Genomic DNA, 26,232 nt, shown 5'->3' with positions numbered 1-26,232 from the left:
CAACCCCTACCGGGGATGTGCCCGCAACCAATGTACATGCCCCTGACCGGAATCGAACCTGGGACCTTTCAGTCCGCAGACCGACGCTCTACCACTGAGCCAAACCGGTTTCGGCAAAATTTTAAAATATATATCACCAGGAAAAAAATTAAAAGTCAATTTTCATTTGCTTTGAGCTAGAATTATATCAAACTTAATATAGTAATTTTAGTTACTTCTTTCCAGAAATCTTGAATATTTTGTTTGGTAGTTAAATATTTCCCCTAAAGTATGGGAATTCATTAGAAGTGGTGTTTATTGGGCAAATGGAATCATTTAAGACTTGAGACAAAATGAATTAACAGGGAACTTTGTTGAAAAGGTTAGAAATGAGTGTGTGTGTGTGTGTGTCTGTCTGTGTGTGGGGAGGGCAGGCAGAGATGTGGGCCATACCTAAGCATGTGGACTTTATTTAATGGGCACATGGAGCGTCAGAAGTTTACATGGTTTCTTTTGTGGAAACAAAACTGTTGGAAGAGCAGAAGGGAAAGAGAATATGTCAGAAAGGCTTTTATAGTGTTCTAATAATTAATGAGACTGTTCAAGGGGAAGGGCAGTGGTAATGAACTAGAAGGGAAAGATTTAGAAGAGGCTAAAGTTATAGAATCAAGAGTACATGATTGTTGTTTAAATGTTGAGTGTGAGGGAGCAGGTAGAGTTGACAAGAGACAGGGTGGATAGAGAAATGTGTGGAATTTGTGGGAAAAAGTTAAGTTTTCTGCATGCTTTGTGGCAAAGAACAAGTATGTCCTGCTGAAAATGCCATAGCAGAGTTGGGAGAGGGAGGAGCTGTCATGTAATAGGTGAAGCTGTGGGCATTGGAGAAAGCTAGAACTCCATGCCTGCTTGTTCATGATTGAGAGCAGGAATGCAAATGAGGGTGGATGCAGGGCTGGTGCTGTGGAAGCCAGGGAAAGAGGAATGCCCAGAATAAGAGCCACACATTGTCACCTTCTGCCACAGGGAGACACCTGACTAGGAGAATGGATCTGGCCATTGGAAGATGAGGTTGCTGATGACCTTTCTGGAGAGGAGCTAGTAGTGCTTGTTGTTCAGTCATCCAAACATTGCCTTAGGAAACTAAAGCAAGGTTAGGTAAGAGATAGAGTTTACTGACAGAATTGATCAATAGGCCTTCTTTCAGGTAATAATAATAATAATAATAATAATAATAATAATAATAATAATATCACTATAAGGAAATAGTCCTTTTAGTTAAATCATGTTTGCCAAAACCGGCCTTAATATGAGACTCACCTGGGGTACTTGTTAAGACCCTGTGGGTCTGGAACCTGTGAACCTTTACTGGTTTGTACAGGCATTCCACCTGACTTTTATGATCAGGGGTATTTGCGTTCCTCTGAGCTAGGTGAGCTAGCCATACAGGCAGCCCTGGGAGATTTTACGGATTTGGTTCCAGACCACTGCAATAAAGTGAGGAACATTTGTAAGCAAGTCATAATCAGGAGAAGGCGGTGTTCTGGAAACCAAGTTAAGAGTGTGTTTTGTGGTGGGCAGGAGAAGTAGCTGATCAGAGGTCAAGTGAACTGAGACCTGACCATGGGGCTATCAATATGAAGGGGACAGGTGACTCCAGCAAAAACCGTTTCATTGGAGTGGTAGAGACAAAAAGTTGATTAGAAATAGTTAGATTTGGAGATATAGAGTATATAACAGCTCTTTCAAGAAATTTGCTCCAAAAGGGGCAAGGAATGAATTGGAAGCTAGAGGTTATTTCTGTGCAATCTGGGTTGGTTTTTATGTTGGGAGAAATCATAGCAGATTGGAATACTAAGAGGAATGGTCTGGTAGAGGAGAATAATTGGTCTGGGGCAAGAGGAGAGATTTGCAGGTGTGATTCCTCGTGTATGCCTATGTGGAAATGGTGGTGGGGGTGGGATGTGGACTTTCCCCACAGAAACAGGAGGAGAAGAATACATGGGTCCAGGTGCAGATAAATGAATAGATGTGATGGTGGGAAACAGTCTTGTTGGATTATTTCTGATTTTCTCCGAGAAATAGGTAGCATAATCCCTGAGGTGCATGAGCTTGGAAGAGCTGGTGTCAGAAATTTGAGGAAAAATGAAAAATTTGATAGTCAACCTAGGACACTGGGCAAGTGGATAGACTAGGGAAGTGTCATATGATTGTTGAGCATATGATTGTTGATAGTCCCTTTGAGGTTTGGTGGTAATAATTAAAGTGAGATCAGTTAGCATGGTTACAGTTTTCTTTAGCCATATCCAACTGCACAGATGCAAGAATGAAAAAAAAAAAGTCAAAGTTAAATTTAACTAGGTTTGGAGTTCTGCCAGTCAGGTGTGACATGCAAAAGAGGAATAGGGGTTGAAGGTGTAAGAAAGGAAGTGCTCAAAATGAAGGACTGGATGAGAAAGAAGTGAAAGAATAATGGTATCAAAGATAGGTAATAGTTTGTAGGTTTGGTGTGGTCAGTGGTTTGTAGGAGTCAGGAAGATAGAGGAGGTGAGCTGGAAAGGGGTTGTGGGCTCGGGGTAGGATGCTTGAAATTTCAGTGGGACAGGAAGTTGTGCTTGACAATAACAAGGACAAGGATCTGAACTTGTGAGTGATTGAGGCAAGGTAGACAGATCATGGTAACTGAAAGAATTTGTTAATGGTGACAGTAAACCAGGACCTAAAATGCGCATGGAATGGGGCTAGTGACCTGAGGGTCAGTAAACAATTGCTAGAGGGATAATAGTTGGAATAGTCTGATCCTGAGGATTTTTAGAGGGGAGAGAAAGAAAGTAGTCTGGGGACAGTGACAAGATACAAGGAATGCACCTACCTTATCACTAGACCCTGCAGTCAAGGGTATGGAGAAAACAGTTATTGCTTCCAGAGCAGTGTTCTCAGGGAAAGTCAGATTTCATTAGAGCAAGAAGGAAAGTGAGCATTCAGGGAAGACTTCAGGATTGGGGAAGGTAGAAGAGACAGAGCAGAGAATGTTGAGTTTCATATTGGGATTAGAGTGTGGGAATGAGGGGTGCCCTAGTAGTAGACAGAGACTTTTCATAAGTGACGTAAACAGATAAAGGTCACAGTGCAATTGTCTTGGAGGCTAAAGGCAGATAGTAGTGGCAGGACAGTAAGAGATATGAGGAGGTGGGCCTTGCTTCTCTCCTGCAAGTAGAAGCCTGGGAGGGGCTGGTTTTCTTTCAAGTGTGTGGAGTAGGGCCTCAATATCTTAGATATCTTTTAAACTTTTTTCTGTTTTTAAACTTACAGATCATTAGTGATTATCAGCACTTTAGATGGGCGAATTGCTGCCTTGGATCCAGAGAATCATGGTAAAAAGCAATGGGATTTGGATGTGGGATCCGGCTCCTTGGTTTCATCCAGCTTTAGCAAACCAGAGGTAAGAATTTTCATTTAACAGAAAAACTCAGCTGTAATGAGCAATTGCTGATATTAGTACTATTTATTTGCTTTTAGAGTTGGGGCTCAGGGCCCCATTGCCTAGCTGTGAGGCCTGTGTGCCTCTTACTATGTCCCCTTGGGGCAATTACTTTTTTTATTCCTCAGTTCCCCTGTTGTAATGAGGTAGATAATATTAATCACTTACTTTTTAGGGTTGTTTTGGACATGAATTATCTATAATTATATAAATGAATAACTAAGGATACTATCTGCTATATCAGTATAGCTTATTATTTAAGCTGTAACATGATCATTTGTTATTGTCACATTTTCCCTAAATAATAAAATAAATGTAATTAACTTAACTGTGCTTTAATAGTTAGAAATATGAGGGTGGAGCAAAAGCAGGTTTACAGTTGTGAGTATGTAAAAGTTTCTTCTTCTTTTCTTTTTTTAAACATCAGTGTATATTGATTGGTTGCCTCTCACATGCACCCTCATCAGGGGGATTGAACCTGCAGTCCAGGGAGGTGCCTTACACTGGGAATCGAACCCAAGACCCTTCAGTGCATGGGTCGATGCTCTAACCACTTAGACACGTTGGCCAGGGCAAGAGTTAATTCTTGTACTATTATTTATTAATTATTGCATTATTTTCTAGCCAAACAACTGTAAACCTACTTTTGCCCCACCCTATACATACTGCAAAATTTCATAAATGATTCTTTCTGTACATTTTCCCTCCAGTGTGCATCCTTATTGTAAGCATAATTCATCCGAAATTTTCTTAGAATGTAATTTTAGACAAATTTGGTTATTTGCAACAAGAGACCTGCTTTCAAAACTACTCTGCCATGTGACTCTATCCACTGAGCCAAACTGGTTTCGGCTGCACATTTTGTTTTATTTTTAAACTAGACCTAAAAGAGGATCAGCAAAATCAGAAGATTATAAGCTGTTTATATCTGAGGTAATATTACAATGTGCTGCAGGGTTGCAAAGCATGTATGTGTTTGCAAAGTAAAACATATACATTCATGAAATATAAATTGCTTGGTATGAACAGAGTAGGGTGCAAGTAGTGCTAATAACCTGAATGCTATAGTACAGTGGTCGGCAAACTCATTAGTCAACAGAGCCAAATATGTAACATATCAGCATAGTTTTTCTTTAGGTCTTTGGGTAGCATTTGGACTACACTTTGCCAAATCTAATTAGGTACAATATCCTTGAACTGTTTACTTGTCTATGTCTTGGAACACATTCATAAATACAAAAATCTTATATTTACTTAGAATGCACATTATAATTGTGTGCATATAACAAGTTTGTCCTTAGATGAATAGCTTTATATTTTCCTTTATTTAGAGATATATTTGTTTTTTGTTTCAGTTTTCTGTTAAATTGCCTTTGTTTTGTTTTTTTTCCTTCCCCTCTCTTAAAAAGAACAAACATGTCTATAGTTAGAGTTTGGGGTTTTGTTTTATTTTAGACTTGTTCTTCCCCAAGGGACACTGCGTTTCTGTTTCAGACAGTTTCAAAACAGACAGCCATGAAGCTGGAGCTCTCCAGCCTGCCCACTGACTCAGACTACATTCATTAAGAAGGGTCTTGCCAAAACTGGTTTGGCTCAGAAGGATACAGCGTCAGCCTGCAGACTGAAGGGTCCCAGGTTCGATTCTGGTCAAGGGCATGTACATTGGTTGCAGGCACATCCCCAGTAAGGGGTGTGTAAGAGGCAGCTGATCGATGATTCTCTCTCATCGATGTTTTTAACTCTCTATCCCTCTCTCTTCCTCTCTGTTAAAAATCAATAAAATATATTTAAGAAAAAGAAAAAGAAGGGTCTTCCCAGGTGGGGGAGCCTTTGGAGAGAATACACTTTTTATGGTTACTGATTCATGGTTCACAAAAGAGTCCATTAGTAAACCCTTTTGAGTATTACTTTATTAAAAGAAGTTTTTAAAGATTCTCAAGCTTATGCTATGGCCAGTGTGGCTGAGTTGATTGGACATCTCCTCATGCACCGAAAGATTACTGGTTTAATTCCCGGTTAGCACACATGCCTGGTTGTGGGCTCAATCTCTAGGAGGGGGTGTGCAGGAGACAGCTGATCCATCTTTCGCTCTCATATCAGTGTTTATCCTTGTCCCTCTCCCTTTCTCTCTCTGTAAAAATAAATTAAAAAATCTTTAAAAAGAATGATTCTCAAACTTATATTGAAAAATGCCAGGTCATTTTAGAGTTTTTATTTGTACATTAACTAGCATATATTCAGCCTGGCTGTGTCATGGATGTGGTGGTTTATTGTGAAAACTCACTGTCAACCATGTAGCAAACCCATCTACACACATACACACACACATACACACACACACACACAGAGGTAATACGCAGATTAGGCTGGGACACCGTATCAATCATGACCAGCTCAGGAGGAGGGGTCTGGCACAGGCCCAGAGCTTGAGAGAGCAACAGACAGGGCAGTCTATGCCCAGCCCCGGAGCTGGAGAGAACAACCCGCAGGGGGGCCAGGTTCGATTATGAACAAGGGCATGTACCTTGGTTGCAGGCTCCTCCCTGGCCGGGGCCCAGGTCAGGACTCATGCAGGAGGCAACCAATCATAGTTTGCCTCTCACATTGATGTTTATCTCTGTTCCATGCTCTTTAAAAATCAATGGGAAAATATCTTCATGCAAGGATTAAAAAAAAAAAAAAAGAAAAAAAGAAAGAAATGTCATATCCTATGAAAGAGACTCTTGAAAATGTCTAAAGAAAGTTTTCATTTTTTTTGTGGTGAAGGGACTGAGTCCATGTTGATGAAAACACTTTGGCGGCTGCAGTGGCCGGCAGTGGAAGCAGCAGAGGGATAATGGGGGCTGTGCCTTCCCCTGATCAGCCCTGTTGCCTCCCATCAGTAGGACATCCCCTGAGGGCTCCCGGACTGTGAGAGGGGGCAGGCTGGGCTGAGGGACACCCCTCCCCCCCATCCAGAGCACGAATTTTGTGCACTTGGCCTTTAGCATTTAAATAATTGCTTCAGTTAATTGCTTTTCTTTTAATTATAGGAATGAAGTATTGCTTTGATTCAATTTTGTTTTATTAATCCCTTAGCATGGCTGCAAGCAGTGCTGTGAACCAAACCAATTTATTTAAACTATAACCAAGTGAAAAATTGATTTGACCTAATTTTTTAAGAAATTGACTTCTCATGCACATTGTTTTTGTACTTCATGAATGTATATTAGTCTAAGTAAAGTCAGAGATGTTTCTAAAATCTGAATATGAAAAATATGCTTAAGAAATTAGTCTGGTAATTTTCCTTGCAGATTTTGTTTTGTAGGTTAAGTTTAGGTTAAGGAAAGAAAGGATGAAACAGTTTTTAATTGGTATTTCGCTGCTCTTGGGCATGAGTTAACAATTTTTGAAGATAATAAATACTAAATCATTTATGACTTATTTTTTTCTCCTCCATTACTTCTATTTCAAATTTACATTTTCTTTTATGCACATCACACAGAGTGACTTCTGCAGCTATTGTTCAGATCTGCTAAAATCTCACAAACTCTTACATTAGATCATCTTTCTTAGTCTTTGAGATATGATTTCCCAGGAACACTGTTCTTTTAGCAATTAAGCCTCCCTTACTCTCCCCATCATGGTAATTTAAATGTTTTCAGGGAAATAAAAAAAAAGTATTTTCTCAACACAATAATGTTTTTAAACTTTTTTTAAACTCACAAATAGTCAGTTCTGGCATGTAGTAGTCTGGTCAGTTTCTCATTTTGATTTATTATAACTTACCATTTTATGTTGTATACATTGTGCATAATTTTTGAAGAACTGAAATACAATATAAAAAAATATGCCTGTTAATTTTACTTCATGTTGCTTATTTTTATGATAAAGTACTTTATAATCTGGCAGAACATCCTATCTAATAAAGAGGGAATATGCCAATTGACCCTTACTCCATCCCAAAAGGTGATAGTGCCCACAGCCAATAAGAAGGGAATATGGTCATTGACTGCCCCACCCTCATAGATGGTGGTGCCCACAGCCACAAGATGTCAGTGCCCTGCCAGGGCAGCAGGCATGCAGTAAGGCTGGGCCTGCCCCCAGGTAGGCCCAGCCTTGCCAGACGCCTGCCTCTGAAGTCCCCCTGTCCCTTCCACCCCCCAGCTGCCCAGGTCTGTCCCGAGGCGCAGGCAAGCCTCAGATGGTGGCTGCCCAGCCAACCAGGGCTGCCTGAGGCACAGGTAACTAGGGCCGGCCAAGGCTTGCGCTGCTAGTAGTGGCAGCAGCAGAAATGTGATGGGACATTGCCTTCCATCCCTGAAGGCTCCTGGACTGTGAGAGGAGACAGGCTGAGCTGAGGGGACCCCCCTCCTCCAGTGCATGCATTTTCATGCACTGGGCCTCTAGTCTATATTATAATCAAAGGAGAATTTTAGGGCTGATAGAGATTTCTGGTAACAATTTTATAGGTTTGATTTTTTAAAATTGGTTTGAAAGAGAGAGAGAGAGAAACATTGATGAGAATTATTAATTTGTTGTCCCACATATTTATACATTCACTAGTTGATTCTTTTATGTGCCCTGACTGGCAATTGAATCCTCAATCTTGGTATATCAGGATGATGTTTCAGCCAAATGAGCTACCCAGCCAGGGCCCAATATATTTAATTCTTACATCTTTGGTTAGTTTTGAGTCTTTTAAAAAATATATTTTATTGATTTTTTATAGAGAGGAAGAGAGAGAAATAGAGATAGAAACATCGATGAGAGAGAATCATCGATCTGCTGCCTCTTGCACACCCCTTACTGGGGATGTGCCTGGAACCAATGTACATGCCCTTGACCAGAATCGAACCTGGGACCCTTCAGTCTGCAGGCTGACGCTCTATCCACTGAGCCAAACTGGTTTCGGCTTGAGTCTTTGTTTTTAAATGGATGTTGTGGATGCGGGGTTGGGAAAGAAATAATTGACATGGCATAGTTAAGCTTCCTACACCTTGAATTTACTTTTGCAGCAGCTACTTAAATTCTATAAGCTTCTTTTGAAATGTTTGAAATTTGGTGTTAATGATCCATAGTTATTTTCTGAATTTTTTAAAAAAATATATTTTATTGATTTTTTTATCGAGAGGAAGGGAGAGAGAGAGTTAGAAACATCGATGAGAGAGAAACATCCATCAGCTGCCTCTTGCACACCTCCTACTGTGGATGTGCCCGCAACCAAGGTACATGCCCTTGACCAGAATCGAACCTGGGACTCTTTAGTCCACAGGCCGACGCTCTATCCACTGAGCCAAACCGGTTTTGGCTGAAGTTTTCTTACAGAAAATAAAAAAAGCCTTGTGATGGATGGATATATATTAATACTTTTTCTTAATAAGTATATATATGTGTGTATGCACACACACACACACACACACACACACCATGGACATATATATACATATATGGTATACACATACATACTCACACATATGAAGTATGTGAGAGGTTCAAAATAACAGCCCTGGATTATTACATGACATAACAACTATTGTTTGATTAGCATCTATAGTTTTCTGAGTGATAGCAAATCAATTCTTTTTTTTTTTTTTTTTTTTTTTTTTTTGAGATAAAGAATCTCTTTTACTCAGCTTCTTTTTTTTATTTTTTTTATTTATTTTTATTTATTTATTTTTATTTTTTTTTTTATATATTTTATTGATTTTTTTTTGACCCCCTCCCTCCCTCCCACACATCCCCTCCCTCCCCAGAGTTTTGTGTCCATTGGTTGCACTTATATGCATGTATACAAGTCCTTCGGTTGATCTATTATCTCCCCCAGATCTTCCTCCCGTCCCCACTGTAACTGACAGTCTACTTGTTGATATACTGTCTCTATATCTATCTTATGGTTCATCAGTTTATAATGTTCTTTATTATCCACAAATGAGTGAGGTCATGTGGTGTTTCTCTTTCATTGACTGGCTTATTTCACTCAGCATGATGTTCTCCAATTCCATCCAGGATGCTGCAAATGATGAGAAATCCTTCTTTTTTATGGCAGCATAGTATTCCATTGTGTAGATGTACCATAGTTTTTGGATCCAATCATCTGCTGACGGACACTTAGGCTGTTTCCAAATTCTGGCTATTGTAGATTGTGCTGCTATGAACATAGGGGTGCATATATCCTTTCTGATTGGTGTTTCTAGTTTCTTGGGATATATTCCTAGCAGTGGGATTACTGGGTCAAATGGGAGTTCCATTTTCAGTTTTTTGAGGAAACTCCACACTGTTCTCCACAGTGGTTGCACCAGTCTACATTCCCACCAGCAGTGCACGAGGGTTCCTTTTTCTCCGCAACCTCGCCAACACTTGTCGTTTGTTGATTTGTTGATGTTGGCCATTCTGACAGGTGTGAGATGGTACCGCATTGTTGTTTTGATTTGCATCTCTTGGATAATTAGTGACTTTGAGCATGTTTTCATGTGCTTTTTGGCCTTCCTTCTGTCTTCTTTTGAAAATATTCTATTTAGGTCCATTGCCCATTTTTTAATTGGATCATTCATCTTCCTTTTATTTAGTTGTATAAGCTGTTTGTAGATGTTGGAGATTAAACCTTTATCAGTGGTAACATTTGCAAATATGTTCTCCCAAACAGTGGGCTTTCTTGTTTTGTTGATGGTTTCTTTTGCTGTAAAAAAGCTTTTTATTTTGATGTAGTCCCATTTGTTTATTTTCTCTTTAGCTTCCATTGCACTAGGGGTAGTATCAGTGAAGAAGTTTTTTTGGCATACGTCTGAGATTTTGTTGCCTGTGGATGCTTCAAGTATTTTTATGGTTTCCCGTCTGATGTTTAAGTCCTGTATCCATTTTGAGTTTATTTTTGTGTATGGTGTAAGTTGGTGATCTAGTTTCATTCTTTTGCATGTATCTGTCCAATTTTCCCAACACCATTTATTGAAGAGACTGTCTTGACTCCATTGTATATTAGTGCCTCCTTTGTCAAATATTAATTGAGCATAGTGATTTGGGTTGATATCTGGGTTCTCGATTCGATTCCATTGATCTATATGTCTGTTTTTGTGCCAGTACCAGGCTGTTTTGAGAACAGTGGCTTTGTAATACAGTTTGAAGTCTGGTATTGAGATACCTCCTACTTTACTCTTCTTTCTCAGGATTGCTGTGGCTATTCGGGGTCTTTTATTGTTCCAAATGAACTTTTGGAGAGTTCTTTCTAGGTCAGTGAAATATGCCGTTGGTATTTTAATGGGGAGTGCATTGAACTTATAGATTGCTTTAGGAAGTATGGACATTTTGATGATGTTGATTCTACCAATCCATGAACATGGTATGTTCTTCCATCTGTTTACATCTTCCTCTATTTCTTTTTTCAGTGTCGTGTAGTTTTCCGCGTATAGGTCCTTTACTTCCTTAGTTAAGTTTATTCCTAGGTATCTTAATTTTTTTGGTGCGATGGTAAATGGAATTGCTTTTTTAGTCTCTGTTTCTGTAGTTTCACTGTTGGTGTATAGAAATGCCATAGATTTCTTGGTGTTAATTTTGTATCCTGCTACATTGCCAAATTCATTTATTAAGCCAATTAGTTTTTTAATGGAGTCTTTTGGGTTTTTTATATACAATATCATGTCGTCTGCAAATAAGGATAACTTTACTTCTTCTTTTCCAATTTGGATGCCTTTTATTTCCTCCTCTTGTCTAATTGCAATGGCTAGTACTTCCAGTACTATGTCAAAGAGGAGTGGCGATAGTGGGCATCCCTGTCTTGTTCCTGTTCTTAGAGGGAATGGTTTTAGTTTTTGCCCATTGAGTATGATGTTGGCTGTGGGTTTATCATATATAGCTTTTATTACGTTGAGGTATGATCCTTGTACTCCCACCTTGTTAAGAGTTTTTATCAGGAAAGGGTGTTGGATTTTATCAAATGCTTTTTCTGCATCAATTGATATGACTATATGATTTTTATCTTTCAACTTGTTTATGTTATGTATCACGTTTATTGATTTGCGGATATTGTACCAACCTTGCATTCCTGGAATAAATCCTACTTGGTCATGGTGTATGATCTTTGTGATGCTCTGCTGGAGCCGATTTGCTAGAATTTTGTTGAGGATTTTGGCATCTATGTTCATGAGGGATATTGGCCTGTAATTCTCTTTCATTGAGTTGTCTTTATCGGGTTTTGGTATTAGGATGATGCTGGCTTCATAGAAGGAGTTTGGAAGTGTTCCTTCCTCTTGAATTTTTAGGAATAGTCTGAGGAGGATAGGTTTTAGTTCTTCCTTGAATGTTTGGTAAAACTCTCCTGTGAAGCCATCTGGCCCTGGGCTTTTGTTTGCTGGAAGATTTTTGATGACTGTTTCAATTTCTTCCCAAGTCACTGGTCTATTGAGATTTTTAGATTCTTCCTGATTGAGTTTTGGAAGTTTGTATTTTTCTAGGAATATGTCCATTTCCTCCAGGTTGTTCAGTTTGTTGGAATAGAGTTGTTCGTAGTATTTTGTAACAATCCATTGTATTTCGGTGGGGTCTGTTGTTATTTCACCTCTTTCATTTCTGATTTTGTTTATTTGGGTCCTCTCTCTTTGTTTCTTGGTTAGCCTGGCTAGAGGTCCATCTATCTTGTTTATTCTTTCAAAGAACCAGCTCTTGGTTTTGTTGATCTTATGTATTGTTTTTTTGGTCTCTATGTCGTTTATCTCTGCTCTGATTTTTGTTATTTCCTTCCTTCTGCTTACACTGGGTTTTTCTTGTTGCTCCTTTTCTAACTCTTTGAGTTGTAGAGTTAGATCATCTGTTACTATTTTTTCTAGTTTTTTGCAGTAGGCTTGTAAGGATATGAACTTCCCTCTCAAAACTGCTTTTGCTGTGTCCCAAAGATTTTGGATTGTTGTGCTTTCATTGTCATTTGTTTCCAGGATGTTTTTAATTTCTTCCTTGATTTCTCTGGTAACCCAGTCCTTGTTTAATAGCATGCTGTTTAGTCTCCATGTGTTTGATTTCTTTGGATTATTTTTATTGTAGTTAATTTCCAGTTTTATGCCATTATGGTCTGAGAAGATACTTGATATGATTTCTATCTTCTTGAATTTGAAGAGACTTTGCCTATGTCCCAAAATGTGGTCTATCTTTGAGAATGTCCCATGTGCACTTGAGAAGAATGTATATTCTGTGGCTTTGGGGTGGATTGTCCTGAAGATGTCAATTAATTCCATCTGGTCTAGTGAGTCATTTAGGATTGATATTTCTTTGCTGATTTTTTGTTTAGATGATTTGTCGAAGGGTGACAGTGGGGTATTAAAATCTCCTACTATGATTGTATTGCTATTAATCTCTCCCTTAATGTCCTCCAGGAGTTTTTTAATGTATTTGGTTGCTCCTGTATTGGGTGCATATATATTTACCAGGGTTATTTCTTCTTGTTGGATTGTTCCCTTTAGTATTATGAAGTGGCCTTCATTATCTCTTGTTATGTCCTTCACTCTGAGATCTAATTTGTCAGATATAAGTATTGCTACCCCAGCTTTTTTTTCATTTCCATTTGCCTGGAAAACTTTTTTCCATCCCTTCACCCTCAGTCTGTGTGCATCTCTTTTTCTGAGGTGGGTTTCCTGTAGACAACAGATGTATGGGTCTTGTTTTCTTATCCAATCTGTTACCCTATGTCTTTTGATTGGAGCATTTAATCCATTTACATTTAAGGTTATTATTGATAGGTACTCATTTGACGCCATTTTTATTCTATACCCGTGTTGCTTCTTCACTTCTTATTTCTTTATTTTTACAGTAGACCCTTTAGCATTTCTTGCATTGCTGGTTTGGTGGAGATAAATTCCTTCAGTCTTTTTTTGTCTGTGAAGCTCCTGATTTCCCCTTCAATTCTGATTGATAGCCTTGCTGGGTACAGTATTCTTGGATTCAGACCCTTCCTTTGCATGACTTTGTATATTTCATCCCATTCCCTTCTGGCCTGATAAGTTTCTGTTGAGAAATCAGTTGCTAGTCTGATGGGGGTTCCTTTGTATGTAACTTTCTGTCTCTCTCTGGCTGCTTTTAAGATTCTTACTTTGTCGTTGTTGTTTGCCAATTTAATTATAATGTGCCTTGGAGTCTGTCTTCTGGGATTCATTTTGCTTGGGACTCTGCGGGCATCTTGGATTTGTGTGGGTTTTTTCTTTTCTATTTCAGGAAAGTTTTCTGACATTATTTCTTGAAATACTTTTTCCATGTCTACCTCAGTTTCCTTTCCTTCTGGAACCCCTATTATTCGAATATTATTTTGTTTTGTTTTGTCCCAAAGCTCCCGTAGGCTCTCCTCCTGCTTTTTAATCTTTTTTTCTAGAAGTTGCTCTACTTGGATATTTTTTCCCATCGTATCTTCTAGCTCACTGATGCGGTCCTCTGCTTCATCTAGTCTACTCTTGATGCTTTCTATTGAGTTCTTCATGGTAGCGATGTCACTTTTCATTTCTTCTCGGTTCTTCTTCAGTTCCTCATGGCTCTTCTTCATTTCCTCATGGTTCTTTCTCATTTCTTCTTGGCTTTTGTCAAATTTCTCTTCCATTCTTTTTAGCCATGCTATGATCATTATTCTGAATTCTTGCTCTGGCAGGCTGCTTACCTCTGGCTCGTTTACTTCCTTTTCTGGTGATGCCTGCTTTTCTTTCACGTGCGGACTATGTTTTTGTCTCCCCATGGCCTCTCTTTTCAGGATGTCTGGTTATGTGGTATTCCTTCTCCTGCGTTGATTTTGAGGTACAAAATACAACACTACCAGGTACAACACAAGAGGCACTTAACAGGAATGTATTTACAATATTAATAACCTCTAATAAAGGTGAGCACTAGAGAAAGGCAACTTAGGGGATAGGAGAGAAGGAATAAAGGTAAAAATAAAATAAAGAAAAATTAAAAAAAAAATTAAATTAAAATTAAAAAAAAATTAAGTAAATTAAAAAAAAAAGAGGGATAAAGAGATAGAAAAAGAAGAAGAAAAAAAAAGTAATGACAAAATGAAGTTGTAAAACAGGGAAAAAAAGAAGAGGGAGAGAGAGAGAGAGAGAAAGAGAGAGAAGAAGCAAACTAAAAGAGAAATGGGAAACAAACTATATATATGTCGAGAATATTGCCATAGAAAAACCTCTGGACCCAGCCAATGCCAGTAACAATACTTGGAGATTAATACAAACTACAATATCCACTATTATTAAGTAAGGCTATGATATACAGAAGTAAAAGAAACAAACAAAAACAGAGGATTTAAAAAAAAATACAAAGCAACAATAACAATACAGGAATAAGCATAACAATTTCACTAAAAGGCATAAAAATTTACAATAATCAACCTTCACACATATAATGCGAAAAGGATAGAGGGGAGAATGGATTTTTTTTTTTTAACTAGTTAATACAGTGCAGAGATTGGTATTTATACACTTGGATCAGGGGTTGGAACTTAGGTCTATAAGTATAGTGAGAGCTTTAGCAGGGGATATACAGAGAGAATAGAGGAAAAACTAAAGCCGGAAAGGGATAGGATAAACTGTAGACTAAAGGGTAAAGTTTAGTAAGAGAGTGATAGTGTAAAGGTTGAGTTGAGATAGGGTTGAATGATGCTATAGTAGAGATTAAAATAGAATGAAGGTTACTCCCAATGTAAAATAATGAAAAAATAAAATGGTACTAGAGAGAGAAAAAAAAGAAAAGAAAAAAAAATAAATAAAATTTTTTTTTAAAAAATTGCAAAATAGCAGTAGTAATAGTGATGATGGAGATTGAAAAATGTAATAATTGAAAAGGTAAAATCAAGTAAGGAAAAAAGAAAAAAAAATTGTTTCTTAAGTAAAAGATATGAAAAATGAAAATTAAATAAAAGATGTAAAAAATGAAAATAAAATAAAGAATAGCAAAATTAGCATAAAAATGACCAGTACTGGTCACTCACTTCCTCAGTTAATGTATTTGGCACTTCTGATTCTCGGACCAGACAGTCTTGCAGTTCCCAGCTTTCCACTGCACCTCAGTTTTGTAAGATAATCCTTAATTTTTAGTAGACTATATCTTAGTTATTTGTGTCCATTTATTTTTGATTAATTAAAAGACAAAAGAAAAGAAAGAAAAAAAAAGAGAAAAAAAAAAAAAAAAAAGGGCAGTTTGTAATTCAGCTCTTAGGTGTCAGTGTTTCCGGTTTGACCTCCCAGTCTTTTTGGTTGCTCCGGCCTTCTTTCTCTATGGCTCTAGCTGGCAGGGTGCCAGCTGGCTCCCAGACTATCTCTTCTGGCTCCGATCCCTTGTTTCCAGGGAGGCACTTTCTCACTGCAAATTCCCCGGATATGCCCAACTAGGCTGTCCTTCCCTAGTATTCTGAAGCTAGGGGGTGAAGGGGATCAGGCGCCGAGGTGTCCAGATGTTCCGCCCTTGGCGGGACAGCCGCGATTCTTAACAATCTGTCCCGTGTCCCCTGGCTTTTTTTTAAAATAAAATAAAAAAAATTCCCGCTTCTGGGGAAGCTTATGCCAAACCCAGCACTAGATGTCGCTGCAGCCTTCTTAGGGCTCAGCTTTGCGGGCGCTCCATGGAGGCGGGGCCGGAACTCCCCGGCTACCGTGGCTGCCGGCACCGCGGGACCGCGATCTCTCAGGCTTTCCCCGCAAATTCTGACCTTTCCGTGGGTGACCGAAGAACTCCTTTGAATCCACGCGCCAGCGCCAACTCGGGCGTCTCAGCTACTGGATGGACCTCTCCGCTGTGGGCTTTCCCGGCCTCAGAGAAGCCACTCCTTTCTCACAGCGCCGCCGCCGCTGCTTCTGCCGCCGCCGCAGCCGCCGCGGCCGCCGCTGTGGCAGTGCTGGCCACTGGCTGGAAATCCTGTCCAGCGGATCGCTGCCTAGCTTCCTTGAAACCTCTGCTGCCCCTCAGCTGCCAATCAACCCTCCCTGAGCGACTCAGATGTTACTTTTATCCGTTCTGGGACCAGAGTCAGAACAAGTCCGACTGTTCGGTCGCCATCTTCAAGCTCCGCCCCTCGCAAATCAATTCTTATTTAATCCTTAACATAGGCTTATAAGATATTCTTATTAGCTCCCATTTCCCCCCCAGAAAATTAGACTCAAAATTGTTCAGAAATTTGTCTGATGTAGTAAAGGTGAGACTCACTGATCTTTGGACTTATTTATTGTTTTCTTTTCAATATTTTATTTTTTTGAAATATCTCAATACTTACCAATGTATTTGTATTACCTATACTAATAATTATAATTCTTAATGTACTTTATCAAGAATACCTTCTCAAATACATCATGTAGATAGCACGTTGGTGTGTGAATATTTAATACATAGAAATACTTCCATAATTAGAAATAACTGGCTTATAATGAAAATGCCTCACTGAAACGACCCTTTGATTCATTCATCTGTCTCCTTGAAAGTCTCACAGTAAAAGAGAATGTAAAAAACTTTTTTTTGTATCTTGTTTTGTTTTCATAATTTAGAGAGGAAGGAGAAGGAGAGATAGAAACATCAATGATGAGAGAGAATCTTTGATCGCCTACCTTCTGCTGGCCTCCCACTGGGGATAAAGCCTGAAACGTGGGCACATGATTGGAAATGAACCTTGGACCCTTCAGTCCGCAGGTGGACACTCAAGCCACTGAGCCAAACCAGCTAGAGCTGCTTTGGCTGTGGAGGTGTTGGGGGAGCAGGAAAAAGATGGGGGATAAGCAGCAGGCTAACATATCACCAAAGTGGCAGAAACATTAATCAGTAATTTTGGGACCAAATGACATAACCTTTTTAAAAAGTTGTGGAGATTGATTTTGAGGATCAAGTATAGTAAATTAATGTGAAGAATTTTGTAAAATGGTAAAGTGTTAGTTTTATTCCAAGGTTACATAGTGGCTGGTGGAGTCGGGGAGGGGACCCAGAAGTGGGGTGGGAGGAGGGGGCTGTGAGGTGATCATCTCGCTGTGGACATGTTTCCATTTCATGTGTTGGATCCCTGCTGTTGCCTCACCACCTCGATTTTCAAAACCTTTTAACTCTTACTGCTTCTTAGCTTATACTTGAGATTTGGCTTTTATAACCACCAGGACAGTGCATTGCTTTTCCCTCCTTCTTGGTTAGGGAATACATTGGATACAACTTTTTGGATTTGAGAATGTTGAGTCACTTCTTGAGAAAATGCAAATCCAGCTTCCAAAGTGAATGAGGGGAAGTTCTTTATAGAAAAATTCTAGCTAATAAATGTAGAAAGAATGATAGAATTAGAAATCATTACTTTATCCTCTTTATTGAACTAGTAATATCAATTGATACTAAAATGGTAAAAAGTTGATGGGACACTTTATTTTTTTATTAAAAAAATATATTTTATTGATTTTTTTACAGTGAGGAAGAGAGAGGGATAGAGAGTTAGAAACATCAATGAGAGAGAATCATCGATCAGCTGCCTCTTGCATACCCTCTACTGGGGATGTGCCCACAACCCAGGTACATGCTCTTGACCGAAATCAAACCTGGGACCTTTCAGTCCGCAGGCCGATGCTCTATCCACTGAGCCAAACCAGTTTTGGCTGATGGGACACTTTAAAACAGGGAGCAGACTGACTCCTCTGAATCCATTGATTAACAAATATGACCTAACACAGGGGTTGGCAAACTTTTCTATAAAGGGCTAGATAGTAAACATCTTGGGCTTTGTGGGCCGCTTGATCTCTGTAGGGGTAGTGGGAAAGCAGTTATAGATATAGACTGTGTGGCAATGAAACTTTATTTACCAAAACACATAGTTGGTTTTGGTCCATGAGCTATAGTTTGCTGACCTCTAATTTAGTAAGAAGTTTATAGCACCATATATGAAGTAGTCTTGTAAAAAAAAAAATTGAACCTGCATCAGATCAAAGCTCCAGGGTGGATTTTACTTTTCAACAAATACTGGGATAAAGGAACCAGTTCAAAATCTAGACTGTAGGACATTGTAGAGGAAGACTGAATATCTTTTCTCAAGTAAATCAGTGCACAAAAAAGGGAGTGGAAAGTGCTCTTAAGGGGAAAATTAATGTTAATTCTATTATGTAATGTTGGTATGATAATTATTTCTTAGCAATGAAGTATTTATAGGAAAATAACATGATGTCTGTAACTTTAAATAAAATAATTTAGTAAACAAATATATGGAATGTTGATAATCGTTGAAACTGTGTGATAGATTCATAGGGGTTTATTATATTGTTAGTTTTATTAAAATATTTATTATGCCTCATCTGGTGTGGCTCAGCTGGCAGGAATGTAATCCCATACACCAAAATGTCATGGGTTTCATTCCCGGTACCAGTCCTGGTGCTTACCAGAGGCAGCCAATCCATGTTTCTCTGAGTCTCTCTCCCTCCCTTCCCGTCTCTAAAAATCAATGAAAAAATGACCTCGGATAAGGAAAAGAAATAAGTAAAATATGTATTTTATATTTTATATGTTTAAAAATTTTTATATAAGTTAACATGAAGTTGCCTATACCCTGAAAAATGTATGTGTGGATGATACGTGGGTGGGAGGTGGTGGGTTGCATGGTTAAAGGAATTTTTGTTTTTATTGCTGGTTATGTTCATTTTACTAGTAGTACTTTCTACATTTTCTCAGTTGAAGTTCCTTCTGCCACTGGAAAATAAGAGTTATTTTCACATTCTGATTTCAAATAGCAGTCTCTGGTTACATGAGACTATTCATTGTGCCATGTAGATCTTGTTCAGAAACAAATTGAGTTTCTTTACCAAGTTGATTTGTGATTGCATGAAGACCTTGTTGGACCTTTGGTACTAGTTTGCTAGCCAATCTGACAAACCTCTTACTTTAAAATTATGAAAGAAAAAGCAAATGGGGGAAAACACACAGAAAACAAGAATTTATGTTTATAAAATGACTGAAGTGGGGAAGCAAGTTGCATAATTAGTTTGAGATGCAGAGCAGCAAATCAGAGCAAATAGCTGCTTACAGGGACCAGTCTGTGGAATATGAAAATGCATCAGGGTAACCTACATTTTCTTCCTCCAAGAGATTTGCTGCTGACTATCTGGGTGACTCATTCCTCTGCTGGAAAGTGAGGTAATGCTCTTGTGAGGGTTGATGTCATCTCTCCACCTGAACTGAATACATGTACTGCTTCCTGTGGCTCTCAAGGAAAAGCACCATCTGCTTTCACATATGTAGTCTGCAAAATTCACAGTGGTGCAAAGGTTAGCATACATGTGTATAACTTATAAGTGTCCAATTAGTGAAGAGCAGGGCTTTTTTTTTTTTTTAATAGATTTTTTTACAGAGAGGGAGAGAGAGGAATAGAGAGTTAGAAACATCGATGAGAGAGAATCATCGATCAGCTGCCTCTTGCACCACCCCTTCTGGGGATGTGCCCACAACCATGGTATATGCCCTTGACTGGAATCGAACCCGGGACCTTTCAGTCCTCAGGCCGACGCTCTATCCACTGAGCCAAACCGGTCTCAGCGAAGAGCAGGGCTTTAAGGGTGAAGTTTTAAAATCATAACCCAGAAATACATGATGAATCAGCATTGAATTATAATGCTTTTCTGTTGTTGATTTGGGTATTCTACTTTTCTCATTGATTTAAGTTTTTAAACAAGTCAATTTTTCACATTATAGCTTATCATACAAAAAACTTGAGGCCTGGTGCACAAAATTCATGCACAGGGGTGTGTATTCCTCAGCCTAGCCTGCACCCTCTCCAATCTGGGACATTCCTCTCACAATCCAGGACTGCTGACTCCCAACTGGTGACCTGCCTGCCTTCCTGATTGCCCCTAACTGCTTCTGCCTGCCAGCCTGATCACTCCCTAACCACTCCCCTGCCAGCCTGATTGATGTCTAACTGCTCCTCTGCCAGCCTGATTGCCCCCAACTGCTCTCCCCTGCAGGCTTGATTGCCCCCAACTGCCCTCCCTTGTAGGCCTGGTTCCGCTCAACTGCCCTTCCCTGCTGGCTTAATCGCCCACAACTGCCCTTCCGTGCAGGCCTGGCCCCTCCCAACTGCCCTCACCTGCTGGCCATCTTGTGGTGGCCATCTTGTGTCCAACTGGGGGCAGGATCTTGATCTTGTGTGTTGGAGTGATGGTCAATCTGCATATTACTCTTTTATTAGATAGGATAGAGGCCTGGTGCATGGGTGGAGACCAGCTGGTTTGCACTGAAGGGTGTCCCGGATCAGGGTGGGAATTCCCTTAGGGTATGGGGTGGTTTGGGAGATGGGCCAGTGGTGGTTTGCAGGCCGGCCATGCTCCCCAGTGACCCAAGCAGAGGCCCTGGTATCTGGAATTTATTTATCTTCTACAATTGAAACTTTGTAGCCTGGAATGAAGGCCTGAGCCAGCCAGAGCGGCAGAAGCTTGGCTTCCTCCATTACTCTAGCCTCCTGCTCTTTCAGCTCGGTGCCTGCTGCCATTTCTGTTGGAATTTACTTACCTTCTATAATTGAAACTTTGTACTCTTGAGTGGAGGCCTGGATCCACCTGGAGTGTGTGGAAAGCTTGGCTTCCTCCATTGCCAGGGAAACCCAAGCCTCTCTCTTGTTCTTTGTGGCTGCATCCATCTTGGTTAGGGTTAATTTGTATACTCTCTCTGATTGGCTGGTGGGTGTGGCTGGTGAGCGTGGCTGGTGGGGGTGGCTGGTGAGTGTAGCAGAGTGGTGGTTAATTGCATATTACTCCTTTATTAGGTAGGATTGTATTGTGTGTTCACCACACCAAGGCAAGTCTCCTTCCATCACAATCTGTCCCCCCTTGGCTATCTCCTACTTTCCCCCATCCCCATCCCCTGTGGAGATCACTTTATGATTTGACATTTGAAATGACATTTGAGATGTGCCTTGAGAGCACAGGTAGGATTTAGATAGTTGAAGAGGGTGAGAATGTGCTTCAGGTACAGAGAGTGAGCACGTGGCCTGGAGGCAGGAGAGATGAAGACCGGAAAGACCAGAGCACATGCCCCTCAGATGCCTGTCAGTGAGGGGACCTGAGAGGGAAACAGAAGACCCTCCATGGAAGGGGCAAGGCTGAGGAGAAAAGGAACCAACCATAGAGTGGTCAAACAAGGGAGATTGTGGGTCCTCCATGGGAAGGCAGGAAGAACAGGGGACTATGGGAAGGGGCAGGGCTGGGGGAACAGGGAAAGTTCTTGGGGGGAAAGGGGACGCTCCTTGGAAGGGGCAGTGTCCCATGTCATCCCTCCCTCCTCTCCTATCCTCCCTGCTCTGCCCCCTCCATGGAGGGTCCCTCCCCCCTGTCCTGTACCCTCAATGGAGGGTCCGCTATCCCCCTGCCTTATACCCCCCATGGAGGGTCCTCTGTCCCCCCTGCCCTGCACCCTCAATGGAGGGTCTTCTGTTGCCCTGCCCTGTCCCTCACTTATTGGCCTCTGAGAGGTGTGTGCTCAGGTCTCCAGTGTTCATCTCTCCTACCTCCAGGCCATGTTCCCACTTTCTGTACCTGAAGCACATCTCACCCTCTTCATTTGTATGGATTCTACGCCCTCAAATGTAATTTTAAATGCCAAATCACAGAATGACCTTTAAAAAATATAAACCTGATCATGTAATTCCCCACACAAGGGCCCTTTACTCACCCGTCCTCTCCTGCACCCAGCCAGCCTGGTTCTCCCTGCCCTGGGGGCACTTGCTGCTCCTTTGGTGGTGGCTTCCCCTTTCTCCATGTGGCCAGCTCTGTCTCAACAGCCAAGTCTGAGTTTAAATATGACAAGATCTTGGGGAGCTCTTCCTGAGCCTGCAAGGGAGTCTGACTACCTGGGATCAGGTCTAAACAGCCTTGTGGGGTGTCATGTGGCAACAGGTCACAGAACTAAGACAGGTCACAATGATAAGACAGGTTACAGAGGTAACCTGGCAACTGTCTTGGGTTAGGCAGGTGGTGAAGTTAACCAGGTGTTTCTTTGTGTTTAAATCAGTGATTGTACATTTATTGAGCACCAAATCCCAGACCCTGTACTGAACGTGCTGAAGTTGTGGCCCCACTCTGAGGTCCTGGCCCTCAGTGACCAGGTGTTCTTGAAAGTGGGAAGTGGGCAGGAGGGTGGGTCAGAGATGCCATGGGAGGGACTCAACATGCATTGCTGGCTTTGAGGCTAGAGAAAGGGATCACAGACCAAGGTTTTCTGGAGGCCTCTGGCAGCTGGCAGTGGCTTAGGCAGAGACATGGGACAGAATGGTCCCATAGGAGCAGATTCTGCTGGCACCCATGAGCAGAGGACGGGCTGGGTCTCCCAGCCCCTCTCAGCACCTGAAAGGTAACCTGTGAAGGCCCGCCCCCAAGACCCAGGTGCAGGGAGGGCCCCAGGAGGAGCACATGTGTTCAGTGAGTTTGGGACTGAAGGGCTCTTTTCTGATTTCATAGAATGTTATCTATATACTAGAAGCCTGGGGCACAAAATTCATGCACAGGAGGGGGGTGCTCAGCCTGCACCCTCTCCAATCTGGGATCCTTTGAGGGATGTCGACTACCTGGGATCAGGTCTAAGCAGGCAGTCGTACATCCCTCTCACAATCCAGGACTGCTGTCTCCCAACTACTCACCTGCCTGCCTTCCTGATTGCCCCTAACCACTTCTGCCTGCCAGCCTGATCACCCCTTAACCACTCCCCTACCAGCCTGATTGGTGTCTAACTGCTCCCTGCCAGCCTGTTTGCCCCCAACTTCCCTCCTCTGCAGGCCTGGTCTCTCCCAACTGCCCTCCCCTGCTAGTCATCTTGTAGTGGCCATCTTGTATCCATATGCGGGAAGCCATCTTTGACCACATGGGGGCAGCCATATTGTATGTTGGAGTGATGGTCAATCTGCATATTCTTCTTCTATTAGATAGGATAGAGGCCTGTTGCAGGAGTGGAGGCTGGCTGGTTTGCCCTAAAGGGTGTCCTGGATCAGGGTGGAGGTTTCCTTGGGTGTGGGGCAGCCTGGGCGAGGGGCCTGTGGCAATTTGCAGGCTGGCCATGCCCCGTGGATGACCCAAGTGGAGGCCCTGGTATCTGGGATTTGTTTTCCTCTACAATTGAAACTTTGTATCCTGGAGTGGAGCCAGGCCTTCTGATTGCTCTGTGGCTGCTGCCATTTCTTTTTTATTTTTTTTAATCCTTTTTAAAAAATTTTTTTTAATTTTTTTAATTTTTTATATCAATCTTTATTGTTCCTATTATTACAAAGGTTCCTCATTTCTTCTCCCTTCCACCAGGTCCCCACCCCCCCCTCCCCCCCCTCCCCACCCCTCATTGTCCTCATCCATAGGTTTACAGTTTATGTTCAGTCTCTTCCTCCCTCCCTTCCCCGCCCCCCCCCCCCCCCCATATCAGTCCACTCCCCTCCCATATCTCGGACTCTACTACAATGAACCGCTATTATTGTTCATCAGGATTTTCAATCTCCTTTTTTTGTTGTTGTTTTTTTTTGTTTTGTTTTGTTTAATTAATAAACTTTTACACTTCTAAGAATAAATTTTAAAATCTAATAATTTTAATTTTTTTTCTGCCCTGGGAATTGAGAGCAAACTTGTTTACATGTAAACTTGCCCTTAGGCTATCAAAAGGTATAGCCATTTAAGTGTAAATGGACACATTGTTTAAACATAGCTGCTGGTTGGAATTGGATTACCTGTCCTGGGTGGGAAGGGCTTGTCATTCCCTTTCTCCATTAAAATTAAGGTGTTAGCTTTAAAACCTCTTTTTGGCAAGAGACCTTAAACTTTCAGAACTTTAAATTTTTCAGATAGTAAATCAGTTACTTAGCATTTTCTCAAATCAATAATACCTCCACATGCCCAAGGATACACTTCACACAAAAGACATTTCCAAATAGGTCAACCAACCTCATCCAGGCCCCACACCAGGCACTCACAGATCAACACCCCAGCACTATACTAACTCAACACATCCAGATCTAAGCCTTCGTCATTTGATTCAGCAGACCCTCAAGTTCCCCCAAAAGTTTCCAGCCATGTCTGAGAGGCAGCCTTGGGGCTGAGGCAGGCGAGGAGCGTGCTGTTCCGGGCCTGGCTGCTCCGGGCCTGGCCTCTGTTGCTCTGGTTTGTTCCACAACCAGTTGCTCCGGGTCTGGCCACTGCCGCTCCCGACCTGGCTGCTCCGGGCGTCGCTGCTGCTGCTCCGGGCCTGGCCGCACCCAACCTGGCTGCTCCGGGCTCGGCTGCTCCGGACCTGGCCGCTCCCAGCCTGGCTGCTGCTGCTCCGGGCCTGGCCGCTCCCAGCCTGGGCTGCTGCCATTTCTGTTGGGATTTATGTAACTTCTATAATTGGAACTTTGTAGTCTTAAGCAGAGGCCTGGGCTGCCCAGGGTGTGCAGAAAGCTTGGTTTCCTCCATTGCTGGGGTCAATCTTAGCCTTCTGCTCTTTCCAGCTCTGTGGCTGCTGCCATTTCTGTTTGGATTCATGTGTTTCTATCATTGAAATTTTATAGCCTTGAGTGGAGGCCTAGGCCAGAAAGGGCAGTGGAAAGCTTGGCTTCCTGCATAGCTGGGGAAACCCAAGCATCCCTCCTGCTCTCTGTGGCATAGCCATCTTGGTTGGGTTTATTTGCATATTTGCTCCTGATTGGCTTGTGGGCATGGCTTTTGGGTATAGTTGAGTGATGGTTAATTTGCATATTATTGTTTTATTAGATAGGGTTATATATATAAGTATTTAAATATATTTAAATATACAATATAAATAATAATATGTAATAATATTGTTATTAAGGTTATAATATAATAATATAAGTATAGATATATATAAAAATAGTACCAAGCAAAAGGGAATGTATAATTCATAGAGAAATCATTCAGCTTTACATAGAGAAAAAAAGAGTGGTAGTTACCAGGGGCTAAGGGTGGGGAAATGGAATATACTGGCCAAATTTCTAGTTACAAGAATAACAAGTTCTGGGGATCTAATGTGCAGCATGGTGATTATATACCAGTATTTGAGAGTTGCTAAGATAGTAGATCTCAAATATTCTCAACACAAATAGAAAATGGTTGTGTAATGGAGGTGTTAGCTAATGCTGTGGTGATAATCATTTTGCAATATATGAATGTATGAAATCAACACATTATACACTTTAAATTTATACCCTGCAATGCCAATTCATCACAATACAACTGACAAAGAGATAAATTTGTGAAGTTTTTTAAATAACAAAAATAAAAAATAGTTCAGCTTTGAAAGTAGAAGTTTCCAGTTCCACTATAGTTTGCTTTATTTCAGTCCTGTCCAGAACTATGTAGGAGGCCCCCAGTATGAGGCCCCACAGAGGGAATCCATTTTCTAATACTACAGCTCACCTCCGGTTTCCTAGCTTTTGATGTAGCAAATAACCTCCTCCTTGCCCACTTGTATACAGGGACTAGAATTGTATCCAGGGCACAGCCAGTAGTTAAAAACATTAGTTATTTTTAAGTTTTAAATCTATGATTTAAAGGACAGTACAGATATAATAGTTTAAAATAAGATATCTGAGGAAAAAGATTTTAAAAACAAGGTATATGAGCTCAAACTGCTTGTATAGAATAAATATAGTCAAAGCACATTGACTAATTGCTGGAAAAGCAATTTCCAAAGAAAAAAAATTTTTCAGGTTCCAGCACAACTCTAAGCAACATAAGCACCCTTGTTATATGCACCAAGTGGCCAGATTATTATGATCTCTGAACACATAATAATCTGGCCACTCAATATGCTTATGTATAAGGGAAAGCTTGCAAATCTTGATATATCAAGGGACTAGGAGATAA

General features: G+C 40.9%; 1 protein-coding gene across 1 annotated transcript in view; it reads left to right on the top strand.

Annotated features, from left to right (window-relative positions):
* Positions 1–26,232, top strand: part of EIF2AK3 (eukaryotic translation initiation factor 2 alpha kinase 3) — a 101,502-nt gene that overhangs the window by 16,988 nt on the left and 58,282 nt on the right. Inside the window, exon 2 of the mRNA XM_084872440.1 lies at positions 3,289–3,418. Coding sequence (XP_084728566.1) covers positions 3,289–3,418 — 130 coding nt within the window. The remainder of the gene's footprint in view (positions 1–3,288; positions 3,419–26,232) is intronic.

The sequence above is a fragment of the Pipistrellus hanaki genome (genome assembly GCF_964339955.1).
Source record: "Pipistrellus hanaki genome assembly, chromosome: 2".
Classification (NCBI taxonomy): domain Eukaryota; kingdom Metazoa; phylum Chordata; class Mammalia; order Chiroptera; family Vespertilionidae; genus Pipistrellus; species Pipistrellus hanaki.
This window is presented reverse-complemented; position numbering and strand designations above follow the sequence as displayed.